Raw genomic sequence first — 26778 nt, 5'->3', positions numbered from 1 at the left:
CATGGAAGAACGACTGAAAAAAGGAACAAAACGTAAAGAGAAGGATCAAAGAGCCATAAAAAGGAATGGAATGTTGATACCTTCTACAACATGGAGGAACCTTAGAAAACGTTATGCTAAGTGAAAGAAGTCAGACACAAAGGGCAAACATTGCAGGATTCCATTAATATGAAATGTCCAGAATAGGTAAATCCGTAGGAACAGAAAGACAGATTCGTGGTTGCCAGGAGATGGGGGAGGAGGAATAGTGGGGAGCGACTGTCGGTGGGTATGGGGTTTTGTTCTGGGGTGTTGAAAGTGTTCTCTGAATTGTGTCTCAAAAAATAAAACAAAGGAAAGAGGAGGAAACTTACATATGAAGCAGTTTGATACAAGAGCAATTTCTCTGAGTAATTACTTTCTTCTTAAAACTAGCTTGCCTAGATGCTGATACTTCCATACTACCTTGTTCAGACAATAGGAGGCATTTGGGTCTCCCTTCCGGTCAAGACACAAGTGAGCAGGTCAGCATCCTCACCGTGTCCCCCTCATCCAACTTGTCACAGAGGGCCACAGGCCACTGTGGAAGCACACCTGACATAAAACCCAGTGAAGGACTCCTACAGGTCTAGACTTGCTGGAGAACAGTACATGCCCATGGCCAGTATTTCATCCAAACAGACCTGGCAGCCTGTCTGCTAATGAGCTTCGTGAGTCCAGAAATGAGTCCTGCTTTCCTTAAATGGTCAATGCATTCAAATCGCCACCTATAACCTGCTTTAAAGGCACTCAGTAATGTCCGGACAGGTCAGAATCCCCTCTCAAATGAGCTGACAGGAAAGCCAATATGGAGATGATATAAAGTCATGGGAAAGGTTCTTTCCATATAATCTTACCACCAGACCCCCCTAAATTTAACACACACCTAGTTCCTACTGGGGCCCCCAACACTTGTGCAAAGTGCTATGTGCTACATGCAGTCCTGCAGGGACAGGAAGGGGAAGAGTTTACAATCTGCATGGGGAGCAAAGATTTACACATGAATAAAACCAAATGCTAGAGTGCAGCCTGGAGACAATTCACTTAGTAGAAATTCTAAGGAGGGACTCACCTCTAGAGGGCTGGAGTCAGAGGTGAGGAGGTCACAGGGTGCCTCAGCCTCAGTTGGACTTCTCACTTTCCGCAGTGGATGAATAACCAAAGCTCTCGCCTGTTGGACAAAGTCCCTGTCCGAAGGAAGCAGAGCCCCCATCTCCCTGCTCTGTCCCTCCTTGTGTCCAGTCCCTTCCCCATTCCTCCAGGGCTGAGGAGGCTGCTAGAAACACCTCCGGGTAATCAGCTCACTGGGGAAGACAACCCTGTGAAAAGTAAGCTGGATCAAATGGAATTTTAATTGAACTGGACGCTCAAAATGAAATGCTCTCTCAGTGGCAGCTCCTAGAGGGGGCACACTTTGAGCCAACTCATTTATAATCCCAATCATTATGTCATTTGAAAGAGGATGGGTTTTCTAGATTGGAACAAATTTGAAAAAAAAGAAAGAAAGAAAGAAAAAAAAAATGTAAAAGAGGGGGGCAGGAGAATAACGGGAGGGGAGGACACTTGCACAGAAAGCAGAGGTCAGCCAGGAAAGAAGTAATTACTGGCAAGATGGGTGTTTGAGTAACACAGCCCTTCCTCTCCCTCCAGCCACTCCTTGTGACTCGCCTGGGGAGTGTTAACACAAAAAGGACGTCATTGCCCATCTGATGCTTTGGAACTAATTTAGCACAGACCAAGCTGCCATCCTTCTAAGGGACAGGGTCTGTCACCACCCAGAGGAGTGCTAACCTCAGCCACAATGAACAGAGCCCTGTCCAGGCGTCCTGTCTATCGAGTCCCTTAATATGCGGGAGAGAAATAGCTTGGTGTTTAGACCTCATCAAGAAATACCTGCAGAGCCTACTGGGCACACACCCCTAGGCCACACAGCACACTAATGGAGCCAAGGTACCCCACAAAATTCTGCTTCCATTTTTTTTTCTCCTGATAGCACTGTGGCCCTTCTCCACCAGGTGAACTGGGTAGGCAGCACCCATGGCTGAATCATTCAATTCATTCCAGTAACTACGGAGAATCTCAACCATGTGTAAAGAACTAGAAATGAGGGTGTATCGGGGTGTGTTTTGTGGGGGTGGGGGTTTAAAAATTTATAAATTAAAAAAAAAACACAATGAGGGCCTGTCATTTGCAATAACATGGATAGAACTGGAGATCATTTTGTTAAGTAAAACAAGCCAGCAACAGAAAGACAAACATCACGTGTTCTCACTTATTTGTAGGATCTTAAAAATCAAAACAATTGAACTCATGGACATAGGGAGTAGAAGGATGGGTACAGAGGCTGGGATGTGGAGCTGGGGGCTTGGTGGGAGGTGGGGATGGTTAATGGGTACAAAAAAATAGGTAGGGCCAGGCATGGTGGCTCACGCCTGTAATCCCAGCACTTTGGGAGGCTGAGGTGGGTGGATCACAAGGTCAGAAGTTCGGCAACAGACTGACCAATATGGTGAAACCCTGTCTCTACCAAAAATACCAAAATTAGCTGGGCATGGTGGCAGGCACCTGTAGTCCCAGCTATTTGGAAGGCTGAGGCAGGAGAATTGCTTGAACCCAGGAGGTGCAGGTTGCAGTGAGCCAAGACCGTGCCACTGCACTCCAGCCTGGGTGACAGAGCAAGACTCCATCTCAAAAAAAAAAAAAAAGTTAGAAAAAAACATGACACTATTTGATGGCATAACAGGGTGACTATAGTCAATAATAATGCAATTGTACATTTAAAAAATCACTCAAAGAGTGTAACTGGATTGTTTGTAGCACAAAGGATAACTGCTTGAGGGGATGGATCCCCCATTCTGCATGAGGTGCTGGTTTCACATTGCATGCCGGTATCAAAACATCTCACGTGGCCCACAAATGTGTACACCTACTATACACCCACAACATTTTTTTAAAAATTGAAAAAATAAAAAAAAGAATAAAATAACTCACGTTCCCTGCACTCCAGGGACAGTGTGTATGTAAGACAGGGGTGGATGTGGTACGGAGGGCAGGGGGCAGGGGGTGGAGGCGGGTTGCAAAGAGCAGGTACAGAAGTGTACAGTCATTAATTCAGTGGCTCTGACATTTCAGCCTGCATAAGAATCACCTGAAGGGCTTTTACAAAAGAGATTTCTTAGAGTTTTTCAGTCAGAGGGTTTGGGGTAAAGCCTAAGAATTTGGATGTCTAACAAGTTCCCAGGAAATCCATGTTGGTTTGAGGATCACACTTTGAGAACCAGTGCCACCATTCAAGGCCTTGCTGAGCATCTAGCACATGTAAGAATCCAAACTGATCACGTTCTCCAGCTAAAAAACAACTTTTGTGGAAACAACCTTACTCAACTTAACTCTTACTAGCATTGCACCTCCTTGGAAGGATAAGCCTTCCTCCTCTGTGCCCCCAGTAAATAGGCCCCCCTGCCCTCCCATCACTCATGGTTGACCTACCCTTCAAAGCACTGTGCCTCTGGGGGCTGGGCCTGCCTGACGGATCTTCTAACACCTGCCCCTGGCCCAGATCTGGTGCTTAGTAAATGTACGTTGACTGACTGGATGAATGTTCTCTTTTAGGCTTGCCAGCCACCACAGGAAACAGCCGGGCAGGATTTGGGAGCCCATGCAGAGGTGGTGGCAATGGGGATGGCCCAAGAGGGCAAACAATATGAGCAGCAGGTGGCAGAGGAAGTTTTGTGCCATATTCAGAGACTATTCAGATAAAAGAGGGACAAACAGATTTGAAGAGGTAGGCTTCCCCTAAATAAGGAAATCCTTGAAGGGAGAAAAGAAAGGCCTGAGGTAGCCCCCACGGGACAGAAACGACACCTGTCATTTGCAGGCTAAAGCTGGCCTCCTGACAGTCCCCCAGACAGCATTCCCCTGTTCCTGTCTTCTGGGAAGGGGCCACAGCTTTAGGCAAATGGCATGAGCTTCTTCCACACATGCATCAGCAGTGGGGCCACTGACGCCACCTCAGGCCTGCTCCTTTTTGAGGAAGCATGGTGGTTTAGGGACAAACTGACAAAACACCCGTAATGTCACATGGGGCAGAAGTTTTTGTAGGAGCCGTTTTAGCAGCAATCCTTACGTGTTCCATCTATACACAGTGTTCCACCAACTCTTCTATCTAGAAAAGCGATATGCTTGGAATGTACCTTTTACATGAAACGCTGAACAACAGAGTGCGTGTGATAAAAAAAGAGGCCTTTAACGTGGGCCAGATGATTAGGGAGAGTAACTTAACATCAAGAACCCAGGGCTTAAAGTCCGACAGCCTGCTTAGTGATCTTGGCTTTGCCTTTTACCAGCTGTGTGGCCTGGAGCGAGTCATTTAACCTCCCCAAACCTGCAAAATGAGACAGCCACCACTGGCTTCCTTTACTCACAGAGCAGGTGAGGGAACTCAAGGTGGTACCAGGGGCAACATGCTTTATGTGCTGTAAAAATGTCATTTGATGATGAGTCTGCCACTTTTAAGCCATTCAGTCTACCCTGAGCCTCGGTAGAGCAGGAAAATCTAGGGATCTGGAGAGGTGGCTGCTTCAGTGCTCCCACCATTCACTCAAAAAGGAACAGTGACAGCAATAAAGACCCCTTCCCCCACTTTTTTTTCTTTCTATTAAAATCAACAAGCAACACAGCACCAGATTAATATCTCTTTAATTACCAAGTTGTCAGTCACCAGGTGAAAAACCATAATTTAGTTATCAACCCTGCTTACATGTTGACACTGATAGCAGGGATCTGGGGTCCATAAAAAGACGCGTTAGGGTCACCCCCTCTGCTGTTCCTCCCTGCACTGCTCTTCCCACTCAGAATATGAGCTCTCCACACCCCTCTGCCTGCTGGAACTCATTTAGGTCAATGCTTCCCAAATCTTCACTTCATGGCACACAGAGAAAATGAGATGATGTGTTCAGCACACATCGGGTGGGGTAGGAGAGCCACTGCTGCGTGCCTGAGGTGAGACTGCTCAAGGTAGGACAACCTGAGCCCTGGCTTGTCCCAGGCCCTACCCAGCTGCCCTGAGGGCTGAGGAAATCCCTTATCTGGGAGCTGGGAAATTCCGACATATCTAACAATCCCACAAGGAGGTACTATTATAATCTCCATTTTACAGATAAGGAAACAGGTTTCCGAAGGTTAAGCCTCTTGCTGGGAAGCGGCAGAGCTGAAGTTGGGTCCTGGCAGTCCGACGTAGGGGTCCACACGGGCAACCAGTACTCCACTGGCCTCCATCTCTTCCTGTAAGCCTAGATCTTCCACAAAGCTCCTCCCTGTCACCTCTTCCTGTGTGGGAGCCTGCAGCACTCAATTTCACACGATGAACGTGCCCAGCTGTGTAGTGGACCTTTCTGTGGCCCGATCCCCCACCTTCTCCCATGGAAGGTGGGAGCACACACCGGGCACTGAATCAACACCAACCGAACTGAGCCAGTGTGGAGCCCCCAAAGCTAGCTGGGCCCGCACTCTCAGCACCAAGCCCTGTGGGGTAACTACATACATCGTTTCTAATCCTTACCGTTATGCTGCAGGGTAGAAATTATCTCCTCACTTCACACAGAAGGAAAAGAGGCTCACAGAAGCGAGCCGGCTGGCCAACGGTCTCACAGCTACAAAGAGGTAGAGCTAGGATTCGAAGTTCATCTGGAGGCTCCAAAACCCATACTCTTTCCACTGCCCCTGTCTCCTCCTCAGGGGATCTGGGAGCAAGAGGTCTCAGGAAATATGCAAAGGCTGGAGTCTAAGAAAGTGCTGGGGGACAGACAGCCCTACTGGTGATCACTAAGGCCCCGGGGCCTGTGGAAAGACAAAACTGGTGGCCTGTCCCATACCTACGTGCCTGTTTCTCCTTTGAACCTTGGAGACTTCTACTGTATTAGCAAAGCTTTCCTAGGAAAGGGGTTGTGCTGATGCTATTATTTAGCAGGTACGACTTTAGTCCTTGGTTAACCTTTTAGCAGAAACAAGCTGACAGTCAAATGAGAATCAATTCTTCTTCTTCTTTTTTTTTTTTTTTAAATAAACACAGTCTCGCTCTGTTGCCTAGGCTGGAGTGCAATGGAGCTTTGTATCATAGCTCACTGCAGCTTTGAATTCCCGCACTCAAGTGATCCTCCCACCTCAGCCTCCTAAGTAGCTGGGACTACAGAGGCAAGCACCACCACATCTGGTTAATTAAAAAAAAAAAAAAATTTAGTAGAGGTGGGGGTCTTGCTGTGTTGTCCAGGCTGGTCTTGAACTCCTGACCTCAAATGATCCTCCTGCCTTGGCCTCCCAAAGTACTGAGATTACAGACAAGAACATGCCACCCTGCCTGGCCAAGAATCGCCTTATTTTAAGACGTATTTGTTGCATGCCTACAAAGTACCAGGCACCGGGCTGAGCACTGCAACATGGTAGAGAAAGACACTGTCCTTGAAGAGACCAAGAACGCATCCAGGAGGTCCTGGCAGGCAGCGGGCCGGAGGGGGTTCTACCCAGGGAGCCGGGGGACCCCTGAGAGCTCAGACGGCCCGGCCTCCATACATGCAAAGCAGCTGTGGTCAGAAACTAACAGAGGAATGGCAAATTGCTGAGGGCAAGGAAAGCCGCTCTCTGACCCAAGTGTGCCAAATTAGGGCAAAGCCAAGTCTGTCAGAGAGAAAGGAAATTCAGCTGAGAGTCAGGAATTTTAATTTTTAAGAGCCACAGGTGGGCTTCCGTCTTGTTTCTTTGTAACTGCGTCCGTCTCCTCCGGAAGCATTGCTGTTGTGTCTGAGGCCTCTGGAGCACCCACAGCTGCCAATACATGTGCCCTTTCTGGAAACCGACACCCCCATGGAGAGCTGCTTTGTTGGCTTTGTTTTCATACCATTAGATCTCATCTCTTGAAACCCCAAATTCCACAACAAAATCGCAAAAGCCCAATTCTCCATGAGGTCTCTGACCCTGAGGGGCTTAAAGCAATGCTTCCCACCTTTTTCACATCACAGCACCCACAGCAACTGACAATACATGCTCAACCCCCTTAGGCTGTCACTCCCCCGGCCCCTCAAAGATGAGAGCTTGGCATCTCAGCACACCTGTAACACTCATGCCTGAGATACCTGCGGGGAAGCTTTCGTTCAAAGCGTGGGAAAGTCACCAAACCTCAGGAGAATCATGATGGAGCGAAACAGATCAAAGGTCCAGGATGAGGATAGGGCACAGATTATGTGCCCGATTATGAGGCATAATCGGAGACCAACCAGAGCTGGTGGGGACTGCCCCCACCCTAAGGTCCTTGCCTGCCAGCCCACAGTCTAAGCTGGCATAACCCAAACCCACATCAGAGTCCCAAGGAGGGGAACACAGGGCATTCAGAAATGGCAAAGGCTTTGGAGTCAACAAAGACTATCCACCTTCCCAACGCAGAGGAGGAAGCCAGCACTCCCATGTGATACGGTGCGGGTTGGAGATATAAATAGCTTCTAAAAAGGTTAGCAAAATGCACAGATGACAAATCTACAGTAGGTTACTAAGGGAAACCAGGATGCTCAGTGCCAGCATCTCACCTGTTGCAGCTGATGCCTGGAAGGAACCCTGGGGTTCCACCCAGGCTCTGCTCACCGGGCTGAGCAAGGATGGAACACGGGGCTACAAGGACCCAGAGTCTGGTGTTGTGAGTGGCATTTCCTAAACCCTACTCATGTTCCCCGCAGGCCTTCTCCAAAGTAGGAAAACCTTTTTCCTAATCACATCTCTGTCTGCTTCCCATAAACCCACTTGTTCCCAGTTTCCTCACCTGGCAGAAGTCTACCTTGAAGGGTGTTGTGAGGATGCCCTGCCTGGAGGTAGGAGGAGCCTGGTGAGTGGTGATCCCATGGCCGTTTCTCCTTCCCCTTTCTCATCATGCCAGGCCCTTCTGCTGAAATGCAGAAGGTGGGGCATGCCAAGCCTGCCTCCGGTGGAGATTCCCTTCTGAAGGGGAAGTGCCTTGTGGGCACCCAGAGGGCATGCAGGGCAGTCACAGCTGCTGGGTTATGTCAAGTGAAAACAAATCTCACTTGTCATTGAAAAAGCAACACCAGGGGACACAGAGTAAAAGATATTTATAGCTGTCATGGACACATCCCTGAACTTGTGTGTTGAAGTTAACAGACATAGAAACAATACATCCAAAGCACACAAATGGACTTCCACACACTGAGACAGCGGCTAAATCTGGAACTCTAGGGATCCCAAGCTCACCCTCAACACACATCCTCCTGGGTGTGGATATTCTCGGACCTGAATAAACTGGGCTTCAGTCCTTCCCTCTCCAGAGTATCAAGTTCTGACTTCCTGCCAAGGATTAAGAGATCAGCCTGGAGCCCACAGCTAGAGAGCAGCTTGCCAGGCAGCTCCCCACTGGCCTGTCTGGACAGAGAGCGAGAGCTCCTTCCACTTCCCATCGCTCCAAACAGTGCAGTGGCGGGAGGGAAAATCCCAGCTCTCCAGTCCCTACCTGAGCAGACACTGGGGTTGCTACAGAGCCTACACTGAAGTCCTGAAGGCTGGGCAAGAAAGGAGAAGCTCCACAGAGGTCCAGGCAGGAAGCCAACCCCTCACCCCCAACACACACGCAAGGCCCCCAGTGAGAAGGAAGATGCCTCGGTCAACTTCCACTCCAAAATGCTTGGCAGTCAAAATGTCACAGCTGCTCCTACACCACCCATGGGCTTGGCCAACAGAAGGGAAACCTTCCCTTTGGCAGTGATGCTCTGAGTGTGCTGGGATGTCCCCAGGCAGAGCACATGATGGGGACTGAAGTCCAATACACTCTCTCTCCCATTCTCTCTCTGTCTGCTAATAGCAGCAGAGGTCAAGTGGAAAGCAGCCTGCTCTAGAAGGCCAAAGGTCATCTACAACAATCACCCTTTGACTGGTAGATTCCCTAATATGTCAATCGGGCAAATGATGCTTGATTTGAACTTGACTGGGGTTAAGGCAGGGACCATGAGTGAGCAAGTGGACTAGAGGTTCCAAACTGAGGGAGGCACTGTTGCTGTTATTCAAATACAATGAGTGCCCACATGCATGAGTGAACATTTTAGAGAGAAGGTAACTGACCTGTAGTGCCATGAGCTGCCTCATTCCATCTTAACTCTCTGAAAGTAGAACCAGCTGAAGGCTACATACCCTACTTGTTTGTCAAATTCTGCACAGAACTCTAAGCTATTTCTCTTCCATCAACGGGGATACGGGCTCCGCTTAAGACAGAAAACCATCTGATACAACAGGGCATCTATGGCAGGGAGCACTGGGCTTGGAACCATGGATCCCATAATGGAGACTATGGGAGTGATAACGTGCAAAGCTGTTCCACACCTCTGTTGAAAAGGTTCTAGGATCTGGCATTCTAGTGGAATTTCTATCAACTCCAGGCACAATACACTGTTCTCTACCACTCTGTGAACATTTGCCCACAAAACTGCCATAGTAGAATACAATAATTTCCTGTACTATTTGTCACTCACACACTATGCACAAAGTATCAGTTGCTTTTAAATATGTTAAAGAGTTAAAGCCAGCCTATAACCTTGCAATGCAGATTCTAATTATCCACGTTTTTACTAGATCACAAAAGTAAATAATTTAGCTAGAATCACATGACTAGCTAAGGTGGAGATCTGAGCCCAAGCCTGTTTTGTTCCAAAGCCCATGGACCATTTTCTGCTGCCCACTAGGCTTAAGGATGAGTGTGTGTGTGTGTGTGTGTGTGTGTGTGTGTATATGGATACATATATATACAAATCCTTGATGTTATTTTTTATTTACATGTTTATTTATTATTATTATTGTAAGATGAATCTGATATGCATCCCTAGAAGCCTGAGGTTTTAATGACCAAGTACAACGTAGAAACCTCCTACCTAACACATGAACAGAGACCTGAGACAGACATTTCTCCCTATGCTGACATCAGCCGTGGTAGATCGCCATTTTAAATTCATTCCTTTTAACTCCTCAGGTGTAAAAGTACCTGGACATAGGACCAGGTACACAGCAGGCACTTACCATGTGGTCTCATCATTGCTAAGTTGCTTCTTAGTAATAAACCCTCAAATGCTGGGAGATGAAATATTACTAGCTTTGACACAAAAACAAAAGTCTAGACACTGGGAGAAACACCAATGGGGCCCAACATACATCTTGGCCAACAGAGTAGGTGTCCCACCACTGGGTGAAAACAGTAGTATTTGAGCCTTACTAATATGTTCATCCTGTTTGGTCTATATCTTATGATCCTCCACTGGAAAGAGTAATTATGGCAATATATGGAAAGCCCTGGTTTTGTAAGTGGGGTCAACTTCAGGTGACTCTGGATCTAAGTTTTCTCCTCTGTAGAGGTGCCATCCATCACCCACTCAGAGAATGGCTGTGAAGATTATAGGTACCACATCTATGGATGCGCAAACAACCCAATCAACCCTGTGGCATCTCAGCATTCCCATGGTGCCCTGTGTGTATAACTACTTCAAATTGGAGCAGATTCAGACCCCTTCCCAATCCTAGCAACACCCCTCAGTAGCCGTGTGACCTCAGGCAAGCAACCTAGCTTCTCTGAGCCTGTCTCCTCACCGCAAAAATGGAATACCACGTATCTCATGGGGTTGTTGTATAGACTAAATAAAGTAATATTTGCATGTGGCTGCCCCTGGCCCGTTATGTAGGAAAAAACTCAGGAAATACTAGTAGGGTTTAAATGTGCTTAGAACAGCTCTGACTACACACATCCTGTTGAACAGGGAGTGCGGTCAAAAATTATCATGGTCACAAGTAAAGGAGATAAGAGAAAGGAAAGTAGTGAGAAGTTCAAATTAGAGGCGATTTTTTAAAAACCTTCCTCTTTTCAACCAATAAGGTCAACTTCTTGTTTATCAATAACACGACTTAAAAGTCAGTCTTAGTTGATTGAGCAAGCTCTGCCCCTTGCCCTCCACATCCTTCAATGAAGGTAGAAGGAATAATGACTACAGGGCAGGCAACCAAAGGGGGCCTGGGAGAGCTGAGAACTGGCTGTACTGACCTGGGCCATTTTGGTGAAAGGGGGTGGCCTCAGGCACCTTGAACTGCCAGCAGTTCTGTATCTTCAGACCTTCCTCTAACAGTTTAGAAATGAGAGGTCGCATCAAGGCACTCCCCTCAACAAGGCATGTTTCAGAATCTAACCCAAACTCTAATCACAGTTCTGAAATCCCAATCTAGACAAGCTTCAAAGAACAGCACTATTGAGCACACAGTGTGTGCCAGGTTCAATGCTAAACATTTGCCATACAATAGCTGCACAAGGGGATCATCTTATTTTTTTAACCCCATTTTGCTGATAAGGAAATTCTACTACTGGACTTCCCCCAAAGACATTCTCTAAGACTTTCAGCTGCTCCTATGTTCTCAAGGACGTAAGTCTGTATGACATATGGAAACTTCTGCCAGAGTCTTCAACTCTAATGATAGTGCTGGATTCTACAAAATTCATCACACATAATCAGCTTAGCCCCAGAGCAAACGTGGGTTTGAGAAGAGGCTGAAGCTGGGACAGGGAGACAGAGAGAAGACCTTAGTCCTTTAGAAGCACAGCCTGGCCACCTCTGATTTGCAAACACTGGCCAGAGGCTGCAGGGCAAAGTGTGCATCTTCTTTCTGCACAATTAATCTCTCCCAAAGAAAACCCAGACAAAGTCACCTGGCCCTTCTGAAGTAGGGCCGGGGGGAACCCCTCCTCCTCCAAGACTCACACTGAACTTCTATCCCTTCGTCCCCGCCCCAGGGAGTGGCTAGATGGCTGTTGTTTCTTTTCTTTTTTCCCTGTGGTCCTTCGGTAACACCACAAATTACGTTTTCAGGGACTGGAGTCCCAGAGTGCAATGATGTTGTAATAAACATAACCAGGACCAAATGCCTTCCCATCATATTAGATGATGCCATTTCCCACCAATCAGGCTCCTTGGGCAGGCAGACCACTCACCAATGAGGGACCAGACAGAGGCTGTGGGGGGGAGACCTGGTCATCTGCAACTAAAAATAAGGGCGCTTCATGATTGGCTGCTGCCACTTTGCAACAGGAGTTGGGACCCACACACCAGGCGCCACACAGAACGACCCACACAGGCAAAAACTTTCACAGCCCAGGGGCTCACATGGGTGGGCTGATCTGGGTCTGTTTGTTTTGTTTGTTTTCCTAATTTGCTGACTTGATACAAGAAATAAAGACCTAATCCAGGGGGAGCCCCTCGCAGACACACCCTCCCACCTAGACACCTCGGTTTCCAAAGGCCCTTCGCAGCCACAAAGAACTGGGGAACAGGATGGGGGCGTCGGCCAGAGGCCAAGACACTCACCTGTCCGGCCGTGTCATAGAGTCCTAGGAGGTACTGCTTGCCCCCCACGGTGACGCTGACTGCAAGGACAGAAGTGGGGGCGGGGAGAGAAGCTCACAATGACCTGGGCTCTGGGGCAATTTCGCTCCCCACCCGGACCCTCCTCTCCCAACCCAGCTAGAGGCGTGGGGGCGCTCCCCGCGAGATGTCACCCCCTTTTTCCGTGCGCCCGGCTCACTGTGAACCGGCAAGGGGCCGGGGTGTGATGTGGTCCCCAGCCGTCCACCCCTTCTCCCAAGTCCCGTAGACACGTCTCGCCCGGTCCCCTCGAATGTTTCCCCTGGGGCCTCGGAGCAGTAAGAAAGGGGATGTGGGAAGGTCAAGGAGGACGGCCCGGGGCGGCGAGGGGTAGGAAGTGCGGGGAGCAGGGGCAGCTTGGGGGGCGGGTGGGAGAGGGGGTGGATCAGCGGGCGAGGGGTTGCCAGGAGCGAAGCTTCGGGGGTGGGGCCGGCCGCCTGGCAGAGGGTGCGGCGGGGGAGGGGAGAGGAGCGCGCTCGGGGGAGGCGGCGAGGGGGCTCCGCCAAAGTTGCTCCAAAGTTCCCGGCCCGGGGAGCGGCCCCTTAGTCAGCAGTTCCGAGGCTTACCTGCGTAGTGGTCGAAGACGGTGGGCACGTACTCCTCCGGGAAGGCGTCGTTGGCATAGCTCATGAGTAGGCACGTCTTGCCCACCGCCCCGTCGCCGACCACCACGCACTTGAGCATCAGCGCGCCGGGCCCGTGAGCCATGCTGCGGCCGGCCGGCCTCCGGGCATGGTCCCCCCGGAGCCCCCGCCCCGGCCCCGGGCTCAGCCCCAGCCCGCCTGGGGGGTCCGCCGCCGTCGCCGCCGCGCCGCGCCGCAGGGCCGCCCCCCCGGCCCCATGCAGCGGCTCCCCTTGCCGGAGGGGAGGGGGCGGCGGGCCCGGGGCGCTGCCGCCGCCGCGGTCGCCGCCCGGATCCCCGCCCCGGCCCCTGTCGCCGCGCCCGCCCGCTGCCCCCGCCACTCGGCGCCCGCGCCCTCTCCCCGGCCCGGTCTCCCCAGGAGGATCCGCCGGATCATAAGACCGGCCGGCCCCGGGGGAGACGGCAACTTTGGGGAGGGCGGCGGAGGGGAGGGGCCAGGAGGCTCTCTCCGCCCCGCGCCAGCCCGGGCCCCTCCCGCGGCGCCCCGGAGGAGGGCGGGCCCAGGCGCCTCCCGGAGCGCGGCCCTCGCCCCGCGCCCCCGCCCGCCACCGCCGCGCGGCCCAGCCGGCGCACCCGAGCCTCACTCCCCGCGAGGGCCGCGCGGAGGGGCGCGCAGGAGGAGGAGGAGCCGAGGACCGCGGAGGGGAGGAGGGGAGTAGGGGAGCCACGCTGGGAAGCCGAGGGTTCCTCGCGCAAGTGCCCGCAGCGCCCGGAAGCGTCCAAAGGCCCAGATGCTGGGAGATGTGGAGGCCTCTCGGGGAACCAGGACCACTTCCACGATGACGCAACAGTCATGCCAAATTATACATGTATATTTCACCTCCACCCGGCAGGCCAGAGCCATCCTCTCGGCCTCTAAGTGCACAACGGAACTAGAAATCAAGGAAGAGAGACCAAAAGGGTAAAAAAAAAAAAAAAAAAAAATTTAAGGCGCGTGGGGTGGTGGAGGTCCTTGAGCTGGAAAGCAGAGACCCTGGCTTATTGCGTGGTTCCCCCACCACCACCACCATCCCGCCCCCCCCCCCCCCGCCTTCCGTAGCACGAGCTTGAATCATTTACTATGAAACCGGTGACTAAGGGAGATACAGCGTGTTGAACCACTGAAGCACGCCCCCCCACACACACCAGCCAGAAAAGGGATACCCCGTCGGCTCTGGACCTGGCAAATGTACCTGGGCTCCCCCTGGAGGCCACATTCTCCGAGGTCCCCTTTCGGTCCCCAGTGTCCCTCAGGTATTCCGTTGTAATCCCGGAGAACTGATACACCCTAGTGCTCTGAAACTTGGCCTGTGCTCGAGGCGGCAACCCCTGCCCCTCTGCCTGGCGACGCTTGAACACATCCGTCTGGCCAGGTCCCGTTCACTGGCCAAGAGTGTAGCATTGAACATGGGGCACTGGGGCGGGGGTGCACTCCACGCTGACACCACACCCCACCCCTTAACTTGCTGACCAAGGATAATCGCTTCCTTTCATCGATTCACAGCGTTAGAAAAATGCAGCGTTGAGAGGCAACGCGGAGGTCAACTGGACCATCATCCTTAGGTTGCAGGGAAGAAAACTGAGACCTAGAAAGATGAAGCGGTTGTCCCAAAGGCTGCTCCCAGTACTCAAGGACTTGGAGCACACTTGGGGAGATTCTCACTGTTGTATTCCCATTCCTCACTTTTCAGGAGGCCTGAACTCTCAAACTCCGAATCTGATTTCCACTCTCCCAGGAAGGCTACGGAAATAACGGAAAGTTCCTTGCAGATTCTCACTGAGCCTCTCCCCAGGCCCCACCCTTTGGCCCTGTGTGTCTGCGAGTAGGAATGCGCATTGCTAGCTACTTTCGATGCAATGAACCTGGAAGATATTTTGTATGGACTGAATAACAAGTTGAGGAAGGCAGAACAGTGCCTTCAGGTCAGTTCCTGGTTCAAGACCGGCCTCTGCCACTTGCTCTTAGAGGTAAAGAGAGCAGGGCCTGCCCCGTTCTTCACTTGCAGGACCATTTGTTCAGGCAGCATTTGCAGGGACTCGTATTCCGAAAGGAGGGTCTATCCAGGAGCTTGAGAAGGAGAGCACTCAGCCACGAGAGGTGAGTTTGGTCCCAGCTCTGACCCTGGTTAGCAGTGTTACCTTGAGCATGTCACTTCCTTTCTCTGGGCCTCCATTTTCTCATCTATAAATGTGAACTAAGAGTAGGAGAAGCTCTGGGAATGTCATAGCACTCCAAGTGGGGAACTGATGTCCGATGAATCATGCAGTGGTGACTTCATTGGTGACAGTGACCTCATTCTTTTGGCCCACAGAGATGCCGAAACTGACTGCCAGGAATACTTAGAGCTCTGGGGCTGATCCCACTTGGTGTGTATGTGGGATGGGGAGGGGGGCTATCCAGAATGCCCCCCTGTCAGCCCATGAATGCCTTAGCTGGAAGCACCAATCAGACCTCAACAGAAACCTCATTTTCCCATGAGCAAAGAAGATAATGTCCAAGTGGTTAAAAAAAAAAAAAAAAAAAAAAAGAGGTTAAAGAAAAAGCTCTCAAATTTCAGGGATTGGAGACAGAAAGCACTTTGTTTCTGAATGTCCCATAGGCTGTCTGCTTGCTTCTCTCCTTTTATTTGTGCAAATGTTGAAACAGACACAGGTCTGTGTGAGAACAGCGAAATTTCTTTTTTTCTTTCTTTTTTTTTCCTCTTTTTTTTTTTTTTTTTGGAGACAAGGTCTTGCTCTGTCGCTCAGGCTGGAGTCTGGAGTGCAAAGGCTTGATCTTGGCTCACTGCAACCTCTGCCTCCCTGGTTCAAGTGATTCTCCAGCCTCAGCCTCCAAGTAACTGGGATTACAGGCATGTGCCACCACGCTTGGCTAATTTTTGTATTTTTTTGTAGAGCGGGGTTTCGCCATGTTGCCCAGGCTAGTCTCGAACTCCTGAGCTCAAGGTGATCCGCCTGCCTCAGCCTCCCAAAGTTCTGGGCTTACAGGTCACTGCACCTGGCTGAGAACAGTGAAATTCCTAATTAGCCTTCTCTTACTCTTTTTCCTCTACCCCCTCCTTCCTCCCCTACTTAATTCATTCCATATTTCAATTAACAAGCATTTACTGAGGTCTGTTAGATGCCAGATTTTATTCCTGGGCAGGGGACAAAGAGCTGGAAAGCCACAGTCACTTCTAGCTAAAGCATTCAAGGAACTTATTAGCAAACAGGCAAGCACTCTATATAGTGTGAGCAATGCTGTGCTAGAGAATAGAGAATAGGCTTCTGGAGGTGCAGAGGAGGCAGTTAGTACATAGCTCCGGGTGTGCTGAGCAAGGATTTGCAGAAGTGATGTCATTGACCTGGGGCTTAAAAGTCTAATGGGAGTGAGGTAAGAATGCCTGGGAAAGGCCAAGAGCCCTGCATCAAAGCAAGAAGGAACAGTACACAACTTTCTGGGAATGGTGAGGCGTGTAAGGTGGACAGAGTGCATGATTAGTGGTGCTGGGGAATTGGTTTGTATTTAATTGGGAACCATATAATGCAGGCAGTCCATGAGCTTCTGAAAGACATATAAAGAAGAATGCAGGGTCTGGCATGGGCTAGGCAGTCTCCACTGTCCAAAGGCCAAAGGCCAGGACCAACGGGGCCACTGAGGAAGAAATATGGTCCACACGCTTACTACAAAGGCATGGCCCCAGCTCAAACCTGTGTTCATTGCAAGAAGGGCACTTTTTTCTTGTCATAGATATGACTTCTGTTTGTCAAACCCTGTGCCCATAGGAGTGTATCCACTCAGAGGGGAACCTTGGTCTATGTAGCAAAAGATGAAGGCACTGTCTAGGCAAGCAGTGGTTCTGGGATCAAGGATGTAATGAAGGGAATAAACACAAATTTCTAGAGCATCTGCTGTATACTTTATCCACTTATGGTCCCAGGTATTTGGTGCTCATTGATATAGGACATCTTATTTCATCTCCCAAACAACCTTGTAAACTTTGTAGAGAGTATCTATTGGTTTTTGTCTATCCAGAACAGCACCATTTGCTTCTGCTAAATGTTTTTATAATGGAATCTCTGTAATCATGTGGTTTAAATGGAAGCTGCCATCTTCTTATACATCCTGACCCTGGTACCTGTTGAGCCCTAGGTGGACACCTGATTCAAGATGGGACAATTAGAAATTAGAACTGTTTCCTGAATTTTTTTTTTTTTTTTTTTTTTTTGAGACAGAGTCTCACTCTGTCTCCCAGGCTGGAATGCAGCGATGCAGTCTTGGCTTACTGTAGCATCAACCTTCCAGGTTCAAGCAGTCCTCTCACCTCAGCCACCCAAGAAGCTGGGATTATAGGCATGAGCCACCAAGCCTTGCTTAAGAATTTTGAATTTGGGATTCACAGCAGGAGTTTCTCCTCTTTTGCTAACTGAACTGGGCAATGTGAGGCTGGAAGCTGTAGGCCGTTCATGTTTCAGCCATTCACAAAGTAGCCAATACAAGGAAATGTAGCTAAAGTGCAGAGAGAAGCAAAGATAGAGAGAGAACACCACCACCACTACCACCACCACCACCACCACTACTCCCCCATCAAAAAGGGCAGAGAGGAAACAGGCCATGTGTGAGTGACTGATTTGCATTATCCCCGGGATCCTGTTGCACAACTGTTCTCCAGTTGGTCAGTTGAGTTAATAAATCTTCCCCTTTTTTTTACCCAGTGAGTAGGGGTTAGTTTTCTGTAACTGGTAACCAAAGGAATCCTATTACAATATTATAACTATAGTTCAGATAGATGATGAGATTAAGAAGCTTGCCCCAAATCACACAGCTGGTAAGTGGCAGAGCTAGGTTTCAAAATCATCTGTCTTCAGAGCTCATGCATTTGCCATATTTCGTATTGACAAGGTATCAAACGTTTTTGAGTAAAAATATGACAAGCTTAGACCTGTCATTTGAGAAGGTCACTCTGGGACTCATAGAAAATGGATTTGGAAAGGATAAGGGTGAAGGTAGAAAGAGCCAGGAGGAGACAGATCACAACAGCCTGACCCAAGCATGGGAGTAAACATGAAGAAGCAGCAGTGGGTTTCAGGGAGATTCGGAGGATAGAATCACAGGGCTTGTTAGCAGTGTGGGGATGACAGAGGAGGCGAGAGAGAACAAGGTTTTTACGATAACTCTGAGGCATCTACATTATGATTTCATCTACTTTTTTTTTTTTTTTCTTTTTAATGTCCTCTGTTGTTATCTTCCCACTTCTTCTTTGGACTTCTTCCTCGTTTTTTAAGCCTTTCCATCTCCAATTGTTTCCTAACCACGCAACTGACTGTCTAAATCAAGCTGAGATTAGAACTCTAGAGGACAGTATGTTCTAAAACACATTCATTTGCATCATTTTGTGTGTTCCCTCATGTCTGCTTAGGAAATGGAAAAATGGACTCCAAGGGATCATTTGGTGTTGTGGCTAGGATGCTTTAGGTTGCAAGTCATAGAAAATTCAACTCGAACCAGCTTCAGCAATGAGGGAAGTATATAGACTTCTGTTATGGAAAAATCCATAAGTAGTCCAAGCTTCAGGAATGAATTGATCAGAACTCTCTCTCTCTCTCTTTTTTTTTTTTTTTTTTTCCTGCACATCTCTCAGTTTTTCTTTTTCTCTATGGGTCAACTTTCTACTTAGCATACCTTCTTTCCTGGAAGCAAAATGGTTGCACCAAGTCCAGGCATCACCATCCATATACCATGTTTCCCAGAAGGAAAGAGAGCTTCTCTTGACCCACTCGTTAAACAAAGTCTTAGACTTCTTCTGATTAGCTCAACTTAGTTCATCCCTGAACCAATCATGGTGCGTAGTAAACTGTCAGGTGACTGTTGCCTTAGGCCTGGGCTACTGTCCATCCCTAAAACCATCACTGTGGCATGGAGTTGGGACTATCCTAATTGGGCCTATCAGCCCTGCCCCCACAGGGGCTGGGGTTTCACACCTACCCAGGTTCTATGGTTTCTGCACAGTGGGTGACAAGTTTGGGGAAATGCATGCTGAGAAGGCAACCAGCAATATACATCTACATTGTTGCTTAAGGGTCAAAGTTCCTAGGCCTTCCCCTGGCTACACTGGAAAAAAAGAATTTTAGGAGAGGCCAGGCACGGTGGCTTATACCTGTAATCCCAACACTTTGGGAGGCTGAGGTGGGAGGATCAGTTGAGGTCAGGAGTTTAAGACCAGCCTGGCCAACATGGTGAAACCCCATCTCCACTAAAAATAGAAACATTAGCCAGGTGTGGTGGTGGGCGCCTGTAATCCCAGCTACTCAGGAGGCTTGAAATGGGAGACAGAAGTTGCAATGGGCTGAGATGGTGCCACTGCACGCCAGCCTGGGAGCCAGAGCAAGACTCTGTCTCAAAAAAAAAAAAAAAAAAGAAGTTTAGGAGAGAGGCAAATGTTAAGAGGAGAGGAAGGTGAGAAGGCTCCAAATCAAATCTGTGATTTGTTCCAAATTTCAGGTGGATTGTCAATACAGGAGTCCATACTGACTCTGAATCCCTAATTTTGGCCTGTATTCTTCTTCCTCTCTGAACCATCTTCTTAGAAGTCACTGGTAAGGAGATAAAATGATGGTCATTCTTTAACACTTCTTCCCACCACAATGCCCAGAATCCTCACAATGCAGCCTCTTCACTCCCCAGGGTGCCTATTGGCCTTCCCTACAGCATCCTGCCACATGCCCTACCTATCCCTATCCCTATTTTTCTCCCTGCCACTAAAACCTCCCATTGGCACCCTCTTCTCTTAGTGCTCCAGTGTATGTACACTGCACAATATTCTGAGCTAAGGTATTAATGACTTAAACACCACAGCAATTTCTTAAAGGTCACTGGTTCCTAATGATCAGGCTGATAAATAAACCCAGTAGGATTGGTTTGCCTGGTTTTCATTCCCAGTTAGAATGTACATAGATCTCTTTTTCTAGTTCATTACATACCAGAAACTCAGAAGTATGGCCCAGCCTCTGAGAACTTCGGCTCAAGCACTGTTAATGTTTTGCCATTTTCATTTCTAACTGTTTTCTGCCAAAACCTAAGTTCAGGATATTAGTCATTATTACTGATGGTATCATCACCCATTGCCGAACTATAGCAAAGGACATTTCCTTACAGGTTGCTGGTATGGAATACTCATAAGATTCAGGAGTGGTCTTCTCTCATAGGCTCCAAAGGAGGCTAGATCACAGATCCCTCCTCCAAAAATGAAATTAATGATTTTATTTTGTGTTTCAGCATCGAGAGTGCCAGAAAAACATCCCAAGACTCACACAGGGTTGTGCCTCATAGTGGATGTTTTGGCCACTGGACATCAGAACCACATTTTGAGTTTGAAGAATCTTCTACATGGTGAGCCTTGGTGGGAAGAAAAGAATATCCCTTCCTTATAGAAGCTGAAATTACAGACTCTTGCTTTCCTTGTCAGACTTAAAAGCTAGTGTAGCTAGAGTTAAATACAGGGCACATTGTCTCTGGAGACTGCAGCTTTAGTGGTGGGTACACAATTCAGTTCCTGACCCAGGAAGTGGCACATTAGGGCAGGCAGTGATGTTGGTTGTGGTATAATTGAGTTCCTGGTTCAGAAGTGACAACTGTACACATAGGATGTCTAGGGTTTGGTGAAAGCAATGGTATTGAAAGTGGTTTTCTCATCAAATTAGTTCCTGAGTCATGTGTTGGACACTGTTTCTATCTTGAGCAGCTTCTCTAGCCTTTCTACAATCCTGTGACCTGCCTGTGATCCTTTTAAGATTTCTTTTCTGTTTATTCGGCCACAAACAGCTTCTGTTGCTTGCAACCCAGGCTCCTGAGAAGGGACTGGAGAAGCAGATCACTTTATTGATGTGCTTCAAGTAGAGAGAGTAGAGATTTCCACCTCCACCATACCCAAATAACTGGTACTAGACATACCTTTCTAATGTGAGCAACTTTAAAATTGAACAGAATATATGAAACCTCTCTTTTCAAACATTGAACAGCATGTAGCACAGGACTGTGATTCCTGAAAGTAGCGAACAAATGGGGCAAACCCTACTATCACTCTAACTTTCTGCTGAAAATGCTCTCTGGCTTGTAGCACAATGAGGGGGAACCCAAGCAGAGCATAGTGGTCTTGCCGAGTTGAGGAGATAGTTGAGCAGACTTTTCAAGGCAGAGTATCAGAGAGGAGAGAATATAACAGCAAAAAAGTCTCCTGGGATCCCTTTGAATCTGTTGCTGAATACTAAGCTGCACATGCGTAAGGTGAAACTTCACAGTGCTAGGCAAAGAACTACCACGGAGCTGTGAGCTGATTGGTTCCCAGGGCTCACTGGGCAATGTTTGAGTTTCAGCTCGCCAATGTGAAGAAACCTTGCTGACTGTCCAGGAAATTCAATAGAAATCTCGAAAGGGGAAGGCATTAGTAGAAGGGCTAACTAAGCCGAAAAGTAGAGGTAACTCTAGACCCTCCAATAAGGTTTAGAAAGCAGCCTCAAAAAGAGGAAGTTCATCCACTACTACCATAACTGCCAGCCAAAACAAATTTTACCATTTTTAAAGCCACAACAAAATACAGACATTTAACAACATTAAATTCAGAATGTTAAAAATACTAGATATGCAAATAAGTAGGGAAATAGAACCCCAAATCAGGAGAAAAATCATGTAATAGAAACAAACCCCAAAATGACAGAGATAATAACGTTAGCAGACAAGGACTTAAAAAATTAAAATAAACACAACGATTTAAAGGAAAACATGAACATAGTGAAGAAAAACCTGGAAGATATAGAAAATAACCAAATGGAACTTGTGGAGCTAAAAAATACAACACCTGTAATGAATAATTCAGTGGCTGAGCTTAACAGTAGATTAGACATTGTGGAATGAAGTATCTGTGACACTGAAGACATAGCAGTAGAAACTATCCAAACTAAAGCAGAGAACAAGGAAACCAAAGAAACATGGAAACACAGAGCCTCAATTACCTTAAGATGATATTAAATGATTTAATGTACACACATAACTGGAGTCCTCGAAAGGGATTAAGGGTGGTGATTTGAAGACATAAGGCCAAAAAGTCCCAAATTTAATGAAAACTATAAACATATAGATCCAAGAAGCTCAACAAATCCGAAGTAGGATAAGAACAAAGCAAACCATATCAAGCGAGGCACTTCATAATTAAATCACTGAAGACCAGTAATAAGTAGGAAAAAATTAACAGCAGAGAGAAAAAAAGACACATTTTATACAGGGAACAAAGACAGATATAATTGCAGACTTCTCTTCAGAAATAATGCAAACTAGAACTTAATGAAATCGCATCTTTAAAGTGATAAAAGAAAAAGAAAGCACTGTCAATCTAGAATTCTATATCCACCAGAGATATTCTTTAAAATTGAAGGTAAGATAAATGTTTGTCAGACAATAAAAGGCTTGAAGTTTTTTTTTAAACCAGAAGATCTTCAATACAAGAAATACGAAATAAAGTTCCTGAGGCAGAAAGAACATGGTACCAGATGAAACCACTGGCCTACACAAAGAAATGAAGAGCACAAGAAATGGTAAATATATGGGTAAATATGAGACATTTCTTTCTCTGTTAAAAAATTCCTTTAAAACATAATTGATCTTGGCCGGGTATGATGGCTCACACCTGTAATCCCAGCACTTCTGGAGGCTGAGGCAGGTATATTGCTTGAGCCCGAGAGTTTAAGACCAACCTAGGCAACATGGCAAAACCCTATCTCTACAAAAAATACAAAAATATAGCTGGGTGTGGTAGCACACTCCTATAGTCCCAGCTACTCAGGTGGCTGAGATGTAATGATCACTTGAGCTCAGGAGGTCAAGGCTGCATGAGCTGAGATCATGCCACTACACTCCAGTCGGGGTGATAGACCCAGACCATTTCTCAAAAAAAACACCAAAACCCAAACTATTTTTTATATATATATATATATATTTATATATGCATATACACACACACACACTATATATATGATATAACATCATATATAATGTTAGATATATAACATTAGATATATATATATATAATTAAAAATAAAAAACACAATTGACCATCTAAAGCAAAACTAATAGCCGTATATTACATGGTTTATAACATGTAGAAATAAAACCTATAAAAATAATAACAAAAGGGATAGAAAAACAGAAATAGAACTATATTCTTATAAAATTCTTACATTGCACATTAAGTGGTATAGTATTATCTGAAGGTTATCTTAGTCTCTTCCTGCTGTCATAGCAATCTACCATAGACTGGGTCATTCATAAATAGTAAAAATTCATTTCTCATAGTTCTAGAGGCTGGGAAGCCTAAGATCAAGGAATCAGCAGATTTGGCATCTGGTGAGGGCTCACTCTCTGCTTCCAAGATGGCATTTTGTTGCCGCATGCTCCAGAGGGAAAGGAACAAACACTATGGCCTCACGTGGTAGAAGGGAAAAGGGGGTTAAAACAAACAACAAAAAACTCTCTTAAGCCCTTTTATAAGGGCACTAATCCCATCCATGAGGGCTCTCCACTTCCAAATTACCTCCCAAAGTTCCCACCTCTTAATACCATCACCTTGGGGTTTAAGTTCCAACATACATTTTGGAAGGATACATACATTCAAACTATAACAAAGGTAGACTAAGAAAAATTAAAGATGCATGTCGTAAAACCTAGAGCAATCCCTGTAAATAAATAAATAAATAAATAAAACAAAGAGGTATTTCTAATAAGCCAACAGTAAAGACAAAGTGGAATACCCAAAAAAAAAAAAAAATCAAAAAGAAAGTCAGGAGGATGCCAAGATCATTCAATGGTCTTAGGAAAAGAGTAGTCTCTTTAATAAATGGTGATTAAGAAAACCAAACACCGCATGTTCTCACTCATAGGTGGGAACTGAACAATGAGATCACTTGGACTCAGGAAGGGGAACATCACACACCGGGGCCTATCATGGGGAGGGGGGAGGGGGGAGGGATTGCATTGGGAGTTATACCTGATGTAAATGACGAGTTGATGGGTGCAGCACACCAACAAGGCACAAGTATACATACGTAACAAACCTGCACGTTATGCACATGTACCCTACAACTTACAGTATAATAATAATAAATAAATAAATAAATAAATAAATAAATAATAAAAAAAAGTAAAAAAAAAAAGAATAAATGGTGATTAGACAAACTAGATATCCACATGCAAAAGAATGAATCTGGATCCTTCCCTCTCAACATATACAAACATTTACTCAAAATGAATTGACAACCAAAAGATATGAGCTAAGACCATAAACTTTTAGGAGAAAACCTAGGGATAGATCAACAGTTTCTTATATATGATGTCAAAAGCATAACAACAAAAGCAAAACCAAAACTGGACTTCATAAAAATTAACAAAACTTTTCTGCATCAAAGGACAGTATCAAGAAAGTGAAAAGACAACATACATAATGAGAGAAAATACTTAAAAATCAAATACCTCATAAGACTCTAGCATCCAGAATGTATAAAGTTATCTTATCATTCAACAATAAAATGACAAATAATTTATTTTTTAAAGGGGCAAAAGACTTGAACAGACATTTCTCCAAACAAGATATAAATCACCAACAAGCACATGAAAAGGTATGCAACATCATTAGTAGTTAGTCATTAGGTAAATGTAAATAAAAACCTCAATGAGGTACCCCTTTACACCCACTAGGATGGCTATAATTAGGGCTAGGGGAAGGAAAATAAGTGTTGGTGAAGATATGAAGAAATTGGAACCCTGTTCATTGCTAGTGGGAACGTAAAATGGTTCAACCTCTGGAAAACAGTTCAGAGGTTCTTGAAAAAGTTAATTATAGAATTACAAAAAGACCCAGCAATTCTAGAGCTAGGTATATATCCAAAATAATTGAAAACAGGTCCTCAAATAAATACATATGCATACCATGTTCACAGTGGCACTATTCCCAGTAGCCAAAAGGTGAAGACAGCTCAAATGTTTATCAATTGGTGAATGGATAAATTGTGGTATATTGATACAGTGGAATATTATTAAGCCATAAAAAGTAATGAAGTGCTGATACCTGCTACAATGTGGATGAACCTCAAAAACATTATGCTACGTGAAAGTAGCCAGACACAAAACGCTATATGTTGTATGTTTCCATTTACATGAAATATCCAGAACTGGTAAATTCATAGACAGAATGTACGTTGGTGGTTGCTATGGGCTGGGGATGGTAGGGTTTGAAGGGAAAATGAGGAGCAACTGCTTAATGTATATGAGGTTTCTTTCTGGAGTGATAAAAGTGTTTTGAAACTAGATAGAGGCAATAGTTATACAACTTTGTGAATGTAATAAATGCTACTGAAATATTCACTTTAAATTCACCTCAATTTCAAAAAATGTATCCACCAACCAAGAGAAAAAAAAGTCAGGTAATATGGTTTGGCTGTGTCCTCACCCAAATCTCATCTTGAATTGTAGCTTCCATAGTTCCCACGTGCCATGGGAGGGGCCCGGTAGGAAGTAACTGAATCATGGGCTCGGGTCTTTCCTGTGCTGTTCTCGTGCTAGTGAATAAGTCTCACAAAATCTGATGGTTTTACAAAGGGGAGTTCCCTGTACAAGCTTTCTCTTGCCTGCTGCCATGTAAGACATGTCTTGCTTCCCCTTTGCTTTCTGCCATGATTGTAAGGCCTCCCCAGGCATGCTGAACTGTGAGTCAATTAAACCTCTTTCCTTTATATAATCCCCAGTCCTGGGTATGTCTTTATTAGCAATGTGAGAACAAACTGATACATCAGGAAAAGAGGAAAAAAGGAAGAAAGAATAGCTGTTTAAAATGGAAAATAAATAGCAAGATAAAAGACTTAAATACAACCATACTGATAATTATATCATATATAGTAACACTTGGGGAGAGTGCAGGGCAAGTGGCCAGGGAAAGCAGGTAATAATGAGAATCTTTGTGTTTGAAGACGTAAATGACAAACTGTTTGACCTCTGAAATGAGTATTAGAGAAAGGAGGAGGGTGATGGTTCTTGGTTCCTGAAAGTTGGATTGCCTGACCTACCCTGAGATAGTGGCAGAGTTGGGGGCATGACCACCCCACCCACCAGCACCATCCCTTTACTGTGCACAGGCCTGAACCTCTTCTTGGCTTCTGTTCAGCCCAGTGCTTCTCTCCTGGAGCCACCCTGATCTCTCACATGCTGTAGGGACCAGGGAATCCTGGGGCTGGAAGAGGAGAGGGCTCTGTATGTAGGTGGTAGGAGACCGAGCGGCATTCTGGAGAGGTGCAGCTGTGGCCTGAACTGAGTGATCCTGAGACCTTCAGTTAAAGGTGGGAATTTCCAGCAGATGCCATACAGTCAGGGATATCCTCCAACCCCCTTTGCAACAATATAACAGGACAGGTTATAAATATATTGAAATAATTTCTTTCTGGTTTAAAAACATTTCCTGCCCTGAGCTCCCTGAGAGCCCTGATCAGGCCACTACATCACCTTCACGTTCATCATCTTTGTACCCCTCTCTCCTTCAACTCAAAGAAAGTTGCAAATTCCTAAGATTGTTGAGAGTCTATTGGGGAGACTACTTCCTCACCACCCACCCATTCATCCATGGGTTCAATAAATTATTATTATTATCATCATCATCATTATTAAAGACAGGTGTCACTCTG

The 26778-nt window shown here is 46.5% G+C and overlaps 1 protein-coding gene across 1 annotated transcript in view; it reads right to left on the bottom strand.

The window, feature by feature from the left end:
• Positions 1–13480, bottom strand: part of RHOQ (ras homolog family member Q) — a 40352-nt gene extending 26872 nt beyond the window's left edge. Inside the window, exons 1-2 of the mRNA XM_025353647.1 lie at positions 13025–13480; positions 12402–12460 (exon numbers count right to left, since the gene is read on the bottom strand). Of these exons, the coding sequence (XP_025209432.1) occupies positions 12402–12460; positions 13025–13166 (201 nt within the window). The 5' untranslated portion in view covers positions 13167–13480. The remainder of the gene's footprint in view (positions 1–12401; positions 12461–13024) is intronic.
• Between the last annotated feature and the right edge of the window lie 13298 nt (positions 13481–26778).

Source organism: Theropithecus gelada, chromosome 13, assembly GCF_003255815.1.
Source record: "Theropithecus gelada isolate Dixy chromosome 13, Tgel_1.0, whole genome shotgun sequence".
Classification (NCBI taxonomy): domain Eukaryota; kingdom Metazoa; phylum Chordata; class Mammalia; order Primates; family Cercopithecidae; genus Theropithecus; species Theropithecus gelada.
This window is presented reverse-complemented; position numbering and strand designations above follow the sequence as displayed.